The 9,872-nt window shown below is 54.0% G+C and overlaps 1 protein-coding gene across 1 annotated transcript; it reads right to left on the reverse strand.

Moving 5' to 3' along the window:
- Positions 1-3,357: 3,357 nt before the first annotated feature.
- On the reverse strand, positions 3,358-9,018 carry SELENOW (selenoprotein W). Its single transcript, XM_084771293.1, has 6 exons — positions 8,885-9,018; positions 7,010-7,034; positions 6,853-6,906; positions 6,607-6,681; positions 6,425-6,523; positions 3,358-3,706 (listed from the first exon to the last, which is right to left on the reverse strand). Exons 1-5 carry the CDS (start codon positions 8,926-8,928, stop codon positions 6,440-6,442), a joined length of 282 nt encoding a protein of 93 aa, XP_084627419.1. The 5' UTR covers positions 8,929-9,018; the 3' UTR covers positions 3,358-3,706; positions 6,425-6,439.
- Positions 9,019-9,872: the final 854 nt, after the last annotated feature.

Below are 9,872 nucleotides of genomic sequence, written 5' to 3' on the forward strand. Positions count from 1 at the left end.
ATAGAATGTAGACCAGTGCTTCCCAATAGAACTTTCTAGAGTGATGTAAGTATTCTGCACCAGGCCAGATGGGTAGATCCCCAGCATTCTTTTACTCTGTATTGAGACAAGAGACAGTGTTAGCCTGGAGCCCGGTGCCAGGTTTGAACTTGAGATCTTCGTCCTTTGGCCTCCCAGAGTAGATGAGAACACAGGCCCGCGCCATGAGGCCTGAGGTAAGCCTCTGCTAAGTGGGAAAGGGCAATCTAAAGAGGCTATAGGCCTGTGTGGTACCAACTACAAGGCCTCCTGAAGCAGGCAAACGGGAGATGGGAGAAATTAGTTGCTGGTCTTGGTGGTGCAACTCCCAGGCCTGACCACAAGTGGGCGCTGTTAGAATTCAGGGTTTTTGGTTTTCGGGTTTTTTTGGGGGGAGGGTTGTTGTTGTTTTGTTTTTTCGAGACAGTGTTTCTCTGTGTAGCGTTGGCTGTACTGGACTTTGTAGTGATTCACCCGCCTCTGCCTCCTGAGTGCTGGGATTAAAGACATGCACCACCAGGCCCAGCCCCTGTTTGTGGTTTTTCCAGACAGGGTTTCTCTGGACAGCCTTGGCTGTCACAGACTCATTGTTTTGTTTTGTTGTTGTTTTTTTTAAAGACTACTCTGTGTATAGTCCTGGCTGTCCTGGCCTCACTTTGTAGATCAGGCTGGCCTCGAACTCACAGAGATCCACCTGCTTCTGCCTCCCCTAGGCGTGAGCCTCCATCCCCAAGATTTATTATGTACACAGTGTTTTGCCTGCATGTACACCAGAAGAGGGCACCAGGAATTGAACTCAGAACCTTTAGAAGAGCAAGCAGTGCTCTTAACCTCTAAGACATCTCTCCAATTTCCCCCCTCCTTTTTGTTTTGTTTTTCGAGACAGGGTTTCTCTGTGTAGCCTTAGCTGTCCTGGACTCGCTTTGTAGACCAGGTTGGCCTTGAACTCACAGCGATCCTCCTGCCTCTGCCTCCCGAGTGCTGGGATTACAGGTGTGCATTGCCCATCTATAGTCTTCTTATATCTCCAATAAGTGGCATCAGGGCCATTTCGGACACAAAATTAAACTTTTCCAGTTCCCCTGCCCTTCCCGACCAGAGGAAGGGCCAAAGTTCCTCAATTCAGAAGGAAGTAAACTATACAAGTGTCCTCATGTGACCTTTGCCATGGGAGGATGGCACCACAGGCAATTCAAGGCCTTGGTACACAGCAAAAGAACAGAACTCAGGTGTTTAAACAAAATGTGCATCCGGAGTCACAGTAGAATGGGTGAGAACGTGCAGCAGGTATCTGAGGAAGTGTTGTGTAAGCATCAATTAACAAGATGCTGAGGGGCCATGGGGAACCGATGCCAGAAGCCTGAGCATCGGGTGGAGGCAGGAGTCGAGGTTGTCCTTGACAACAGAGCAAGTCCAAGGCCACCCAGTTGTCTGACAGCCTGACAAAATCAAAGAGTCCACTGGGAGCACTCGGGAGGCAGAGGCAGGCGGATCGCTGTGAGTTCGAGGCCAGCCTGGTCTACACAAAGTGAGTCCAGGACAGCCAAGGCTACACAGAGAAACCCTATATCAAAAAACAAAACAACAAAAAAGGTAATTCCTGTAGGAGCCAGAGGGGTTGAGGACATCCTCCCCTCCCCCGAAAAAAAGAGGAAGACAGAATAGACAAAGCAGGCCTCAGGGGCTCACAGAGACTGCACTGACTGTCAGGAGGCCTTCCTGAGTCTGACCTGGGTATTCTGCACATGTTAGGGTTGTGCAGCTTGGTTCTTGTGGAAGAGCAGAGGCTATCTCTGACTCCCTTACCTGCCTTTGGGACCCCTTTCCTCCCATTGGGTTGCCTCTGCCTTTGGAGTACTGGGATTAAATCCCACACCAGGCCTGGAATTACCATATTTTTTTTTAATTATCATCTTATGCATATGGTGTTTTACTTGCATGTATGTACACCAAGTGCATGCCCAGTGCCCAAGGAGGCCAGGAGAGAACATCAGATGCTCTGGAGCTGGAGTTACCGGTGGTTTTGAGCAGCCATACGGGTCCTGAGAATCGAACCCAGGTCCTCTGAAGAGCAGCCAGTGCTGTTTGTTTTTTGTTGTTGTTGTTTTGGGTGTGGGGGTTTCGAGACTCACTTTGTAGACCAGGCTGGCCTCGAACTCACAACGATCCACCTGTCTCTGCCTCTCCAGTACTGGGATTAAAGGCGTGCGCCACCATGCCCGGCGCAGCCAGGGCTCTTAATCACCAAGAGATGGTTCTCCCACCAACTATGAACGGAACCAGAGTTGGGGGATCCTGGACTGTATGAGCTGAGCAGTAGCACGTGTTCTTCCCTCTGTTTATTGCGTTTTTACTTAGCTTGTTTGTGAGAGGGAGAGCACACATGCTTTTGTTTTGTTTTTGTTTTCTTTTTTTTTTTTTTTTTTGGTTTTTCAAGACAGGGTTTCTCTGTGTAAGAGTCCTGGCTGTCCTGGAACTCTTTGCAGACCTCACTGACCTCCGACTCACAGAGATCCACCTGCCTCTGCCTCTCAAGTGCTGGGATTACAGGCATGCGCCACCACACCTGGCTGAGAGCACGCACATGCGCGTGCGCACTCTCCAGGATATTTGCCAAAGCAGGCAATGGAGGTCAGAAGCCAAGTTTCAGGAATTGGTTCTCTCCTTCCACCATGTGAGTCCCAAGGATGGAACTCAGCCATTGGTCTTCGCAGCAAGCGCCTTTACCTGCTGAGCCATCTCTTTTGAGACAGTGTTTCTCTGTGTAGCCTTGGCTGTCCTGGAACTCCTTCTGTAGACCTGGCTGCCCTTGAACTCACAGCGATCCACCTGTCTCTGCCTCCCGAATGCTGGGATTAAAGACATGCGCCGCCGCTACCACCCAGCCTGCTGAGCCACCTCAGGGACCCCATCTCTCTGCTTCCTGATTACAGATACAATGGGAGCAGTTTCTTCAAGCACCTGCTACCCTGGCCTCCCTGCCAGGGTGGACCGAGGGGTGAAACTGTGAGCCAAAACAGCATCTCCCTTCAGGTGCCTCATCCAACTTTTATTTTTGAGACAGGGTTTCTCTGTGTAGCCTTGGCTGTCCTGGAACTCCTTCTGTAGACCTGGCTGCCCTTGAACTCACAGCGATCCACCTGTCTCTGCCTCCCGAATGCTGGGATTAAAGACATGCGCCGCCGCCACCACCCAGCCTGCTGAGCCACCTCAGGGACCCCATCTCTCTGCTTCCTGATTACAGATACAATGGGAGCAGTTTCTTCAAGCACCTGCTACCCTGGCCTCCCTGCCAGGGTGGACCGAGGGGTGAAACTGTGAGCCAAAACAGCATCTCCCTTCAGGTGCCTCATCCAACTTTTATTCAACTGGAAGCAGCTGGCAACATGGCTGCACATCATCTTGCAGTCTGAGCTGGAGAAGGGAAACCAAGGCAAGAGGGTAGATGCACATGGTGTGGGGGGGGGGAGGGGGGGAGGTCAGGGAGTGGTGAGGAGGAGGGCAGAAGGGCAGGACAGATTCTGGGGAGGCACACACACACACACACACACACACACACACACGGAGGCAATCTCTGGCCAGACTTGGTGGCCGCAGGAACATCAAGGAAAGACCAAGGTCTTTGAGACATTTCAGTCCTTCCTGTCATGAAGCGGCTGCCAAGAGAGACGGCCAGGAGGTCTCAGGACTGTGGAGAGAGGGAGGGAACAGTCAGGGTTAGGGTTAGGCAGGTGGGGGGGGGCGGCTATGAAAGGGAAAGTGAAGCCAGGTGTGGTGACACATTCCTAAAGTTGCAGCAATCCTATGTCAGCTTTCACAGGTGAGCGTGGCAAAGCTAAAACTATAACTAGATTCCTGATGCAAAGCATGCTGGGAGTAGGCATCAAGTCCATGGGGTATGGGATACCCAATTCTAGACCAAGGGACAGGAACTAATGCCAAGGCAAGAGGCTAGAAGGAAGGTATCTTCTAGATTGTGGAGTCAGAAACTAGGACTTTGGGGGTGGGGGGCGGCTAGGGCGATGGAGACAGGGTTTCTCTGCATTATCTTGGCTGTCTTGGACTCACTTTGTAGACCAGGCCGGCCTCAAACACACAGCAATCTGCCTGTCTCTGCCTCCCAGGTGCTGGGAAACTAGGACTTGGCTCTGACTAGGCCAGCCAATGCTGGCTCAGCAGAGGCTGAGCTTACAGCATGTCTGGAACAACTGGCAAGAAAACAAAAACAAAGCAAAGGCTAGGATCCAGTGTGAGTTCAAGCCGGCTCGGCCAACCTGATGGAACTGTCTCCAAAAAATTTAGGTAGCTCAGTGGTAGAGCTCCTGCCTAGAATCCCCCAGGGAGGTGCTGGGGGCGTGGCTCAGTGGTAGAGCCCCTGCCTAGAATCCCCCAGGGAGGTGCTGGGGGCGTGGCTCAGTGGTAGAGCCTCTGCCTAGAATCCCCCAGTGAGGGGCTGGGGGTCTGGCTCAGTGGTAGAGCTCCTGCCTAGAATCCCCCAGGGAGGTGCTGGGGGTGTGGCTCAGTGGTAGAGCCCCTGCCTAGAATCCCCCAGTGAGGGGCTGGGGGCGTGGCTCAGTGGTAGAGCCTCTGCCTAGAATCCCCCAGTGAGGGGCTGGGGTGTGGCTCAGTGGTAGAGCCCCTGCCTAGAATCCCCCAGTGAGGGGCTGGGGGTGTGGCCCAGTGGCAGAGCCCCTGCCTAGTGTGTGTAAGACAGAGCTCAACTCCCAATACAATAAAATAAAACTGAGAATGTGGTGTGACTAGGAAACAGGGTTGTATTGCCCAACACATGGGACAGACACTAGTCCTTGGGATGCCCAAAGCCCACATGGCCCAATGCATCAAAAACTATTTTCTGTCAAAGGACCAAAGGTGACCAGGGCCCAACTGCCAGGGCTCTTTAGCATCATTTTGTTGTTAGATGTATCCATTTAGGTGTTAAGTGTTTTGTCTATAAGAACCTGAGTGCTTGGTGCTCAGAGGTCAGCAGAATGCACTAGATTCCCTAGAACTGGACTTGGGTTTCGTTGCGAACCCCAGTTTGGGGCTGGGAATCGAACCTAGGCAAAAGCAACAAGTGCTCTTAACCCAAACCATCTCACAGCCCCAGAGGCTTTTTTAATTTAATAATTTATTATGTATATAGTACTCTGCCTGCATGACAGAAGAGGGCATTGGATGGTATTATAGACAGTTTTGAGTCACCATGTGGTTGCTGGGAATTGAACTCAGGGAAGAGCAGTGAGTGCTCTTAACCTCTGAGCCATCTCTCTAGCCCCAGGTTTTTTAAAGACTGTCTCACATAACCCTAGCTGGCAGCAAACTCACTGTGTAATGAAGGAGAACCTTGAATGTCCCGCCCCCCTCTCTTGGTTCTTTTTCAAGACAGGGTATCTCTGTGTGTATCCCTGGCTGCCCTGGACTCACTATGTAGACCAGGGTGGCCTCGAACTCACAGAGATCTGCCTGCCTCTGCCTCCTGAGTGCTGGGATTACAGGCCTGGTCCTCCTGCCTCTATCTCCAAAATGTTGGGATCATTGGCTCACAATGCCAATTCTCTTATGCTTAATTTTGGTTTTTTTAATGCATATGAAGTGTTTGTCTGCATGTATATCTGTGTGCTGTGTGCTGTGTGTGTGTGTGTGTGTGTGTAGTCCCCTCAGAGGCCAGAAGAGGTTGTCAGATCTCTGGAACTGGAGTAACAGATAATAACGAACCACCCTGTCAATAGTGGACCCATGGGCTGGAGAGATGGCTCGGTGGTTAAGAGCACTGACTGCTCTTCCAGAGGTCCTTGAGTTCAATTCCCAGCAACCACACGGTGGCTCACAACCATCTGTAATGTGAAATGGCGCCCTCTTCTGGCCTGCATGACTACATGCACACAGCACTGTACACACAACAATAAATAAATAAATCTTTTTAAAAAAACAAAACAGTGGACCCACGCTCTCTTCAAGAGCAGCCAACACTCTTAACTGCTGAGGCATCTCTCCAGCCCCACTGTTTTGTTCTGTTCAGCCATGGTCTCATGAGGCCCAGGCTGGCTTCTAACTCGTGGCAATCCTTCTGCCTCAGCCTAGGAAGGACTCGTTCCTGCCTTCCCTACCTAGTGCTGGGATTAAAGGGTAAGTGGGGGAGCTCCCTGCATGCTAGGCAAGCACTCCACCAACGGAGCCACATCCTCAGCCACAAGCGTGACTTCCTTTAGCATCTTCCACTCCAGAATCAAGATGGCAAGGCAAGCCCCTCCCCACACCCAGTCTGCAGTACCAATCTGCAACCCACCAGGTATGACTCTCAGCCCTCCTCACTCCAGGGGACCCTGGGATGTGGCCACCTCCCACACTGAGTCTATACTCAGGGGAAGGACACACACACACACACACACAGCAGTCCCCTTACCTCTGCCTCCAGGACTCACTGGCACTGAGCCAGGGCGGCTTTGATGGCGGTCACCAGTTTCCGGAACTTGCTTTCTGTATCCACATAGCCATCACCTTTCTGAAGAGAAGGGAGGACAGTTGAGCTAAGCCCCCCACCTCAGCCCACACCAGACCCCCCTCTGGGGCAGGACAAGGGCTTACCTTCTTGGAGTGAACCAACTTCCCGCCTACGGTCACTTCAAAGAACCCGGTGACCTGGGGAGTCCCCTCGCCACACTGAGGAAAGAAGGCGTTAGAGGGGGCTAAGATGACCTCTCAGGGGATACCTTGTGCGCCAAGTCCCAGGGAGTGATGAACTTAAGCCAGAAAGGATGTGGAGGTGGGGGACCTAACCCATCCCCACCGCCTCCCAGTCCCAGGTGATTCTGTGCCCATTCCAAGACTCACGATGTCCAGGCGTCCCGGGAACTCATTTTCTAGCTTCTCCTTGAGCTGGAGATACTGAAAACAGGGTGCAGGGCGGGGACGGGGTTATCACAACCAGGCCCAGCAAATCCTCCCCGCCCTGACCTACCTCAAGACCCTCCTGAGAAACTTCACTCACCTTGGGCTTATAGCCTCAGGCTCCACTGGTAGGTGAATCCCGAGTTGTAGCAGTCCACCGGGGCGGTAAGAATCCAGGGCAGCAAGGTGCCCGAGGGAGGCGACAGCAGTGAGAGGAAGAGAAAGAGAGATCCAGATGAGGCTGTTGAGGAGGCGGCAAAGACCCTCAGAAGAGGGGAAGACGTGTGTACCGCGCACAGAGAGAAGCGTGCAACAGTGCAGAGATACGAAGAAAGCCAAGCCGACACCACACACACAAGAGAGCCGTGAGGGGGGAGGGGAGGGAGGGGGAGGGGACGGGAGGGGAGGAGACAAGAGGGGAGGGGAGGGGGGAAGGGGACGGGAGGGGTGGGGAGGGAAAACAGCGGGAGGGGGTGGCAGTGGTGACAACAGGGAGGAGGTTAACAGTGACTTAGAACAACCGCTGCCTCAGTAGAATCCCGCCCACCCACTTCCTCCCTCGGGAATCCTAACTCTCCCCAGCAGCCATTATGAAAGACAAGCTCCCCATTTCAGGCAGGGGCCTCACGGGAGCCTCAGCATGTCAAGGCAGGCTTTTTGAAAGCCATCCTGAAAAATCAGGGACCGGTAAGAGCCCTGGAGGTGGGGCGGCGGGAGGGGAGGACCACACACAGCTGGCTGGACCAGGGGACCCAGATTCAAGTTACAGGGTCATCTGTAGTAGGAGTTCGAGTTGGCCCTACCTCATTCCTAGCCTCGGCTTCGTCCCCTGTAGGATGGAGATACACTAGGCCTCCCTCAAGGGGCTTCAGGGGTGGGGAATCCATTCAGTGAGCACTCATTAAGCACTTACTGCATACCAGCTGAGTGTCAGCTGCACATGAAGAAAAAGCCACTAAGAGGAAACGGCTGGCCTTTCTATGCCCGCCTCTAGCAGGGGCACCCATCATTAAGCTGACAGGGAAACTGAGGCTAGAAAGGATTGGGGTTAACAGCACTGGCACCCACGGGTCGGGGGCCAGGAAGAGTTTTCTGGGGTGTTTGTATTGCTGAGAACAGAACCCAGGGCCTGGTATATTTCAGGCACTCTTCTGCTGCGCCGCGCCCTCACCCCTACAATCAATCTACCCCACACTACCTTTTCTTTTAGGGGCACAAGGTCTCACTACGTAGCCATAGCTTCCTCTAACAAGCAGACCAGGCTGGCCGGGGAACTCAAGAGACCCACCTGCCTCTGCCTCCCAGTGCTGAGATTAAAAGTGTGTGCCGCCGCCGCCGCCACTGCCGCCACCACCACTCCGAGGCTCAATTCTCCCTTTCTCATGTACACACTGGGAGGTGTGAGTACCGTACCTCACACTACAATCCAGATCCAGGGCAAGCCCAGACCTCCCAACAGCGCTTAGGTTTCAACCCACCACGCCACACCATGTATCCTCCAGCCTTCCCTAACCCAGCGCAGCTCAGAGAGGGGGAAGGGAAACATCCTGTCGGGAGGTGGGGGTGGGGTGAAGGTCCCCCAGAGAGAAACCCGATGCTACCCTTCCCCTCCCCTCAGCGCTGAGTCAGGTGTTCAGAGAGGACCCAGTTTCCACTTTGACAGGGTGAGGCGCCTCAGACGTCAGATGCGGGGAATCTGGCTCCGGGCCCCGTTCTCTCCATCTCTCCCACCTGGAAATCCCTCTCTATGAAGGGGTCTGGAAGGTAGTCACCGTTCTCAGCCACCAGTCCCGGCTAGAAAGACTGAGGAACACAGCGGGGGTGAAGGGGGGGGGCACTGGCACAGAGGATGGTGAGCAGGGAAGGGCGTTCCTGGCACAAAGGACCAGGAGCGGAAAGGGAGTCCCTAGTATAAAGAGCCAGGAGCCCAGAAAGGGTCGGGTGGGGTGAGGGGACTGGAGCCATAGGGACTTACCAATACACGACTCGAACGGCGAGCGCCATGGCTCCAGATCGCATCCCGGCACAGGGCGAGGACCCGACCCACGAGCGACGAGGACCTCGCGGTCTGCGTTTGGGGCCGTGCGCAGAGCCCTAGTGCATGCGAAGACGGAGCAAACCAAGTGCGTAGGGGTGGGGTGGGGAGCAGAGTGGCGCGGAGACCGAGGTTGTAGGGCAACACGGCGGTGGCTGTGGCCGCGGACGCGACCCCCCCGACGTAGGATTCCATGCTGTACCCTAGATAGCCCGGGGTCGTCTCCATAGATGGCGTCCCTGGGACCAGTAACCTGAGAGCCCTTCGCTGTCCATCCTCCACGCTACAATGGTTCAGCCCTCGGGGTGGCGGCTCGAGGCAGAGAATTGGCTGAGACCAAAGTTCAGTTATTTTGTAGCGGGGAGGGCCTGAGCAAGGAAATTGAGGCACGCGACGCATGCGCTCCATCCTCCGGAGACAGGCAATTAGGGTGCCCCACCCCCCACCCCCAGCCCTGATTGATTCTGGGTCCATGGACCTTAGGTCTGAAAAAGTGAAGCTGAGTTCCAGCATAAGCTTCAGGCCCAGCCTAGCAGCTAGACCCCCAGCGAACCCCCAAAACCCTGCAGTCCCTTATTTTGCGCCTTCCTAACGACTCCCAGGGGGGGGAAAAAGTCCATAGAAAGCCCTGGAATGGGGCTTGAGCAGTAGCCCAGCTGGTAAGCAGCTTGCCTATGGTGTGCGAGGCCTTGAGTCGGATCCCCAGCACCACATAAACTGAGGGCAGTAGCGCAAGCCTGTAATTCCAGCGTTTGGGGAAAGGAGATTGAAGGAGAGTTAAAGGTTATCCTTGCTACATGGGGAGTTTGAGGCTAGCCTGGACTACGTGGTCAGTTGTCTTAAAAACAATACGAAGAGCTGAAGAGATGGCTCAGAGGTTGAAAGCACTGGCTGCTATTCCAAAGGTCCTGAGTTCAATTCCCAGCAA

The sequence above is a fragment of the Acomys minous genome (assembly GCF_964271855.1).
Source record: "Acomys minous genome assembly, chromosome: 20".
Classification (NCBI taxonomy): domain Eukaryota; kingdom Metazoa; phylum Chordata; class Mammalia; order Rodentia; family Muridae; genus Acomys; species Acomys minous.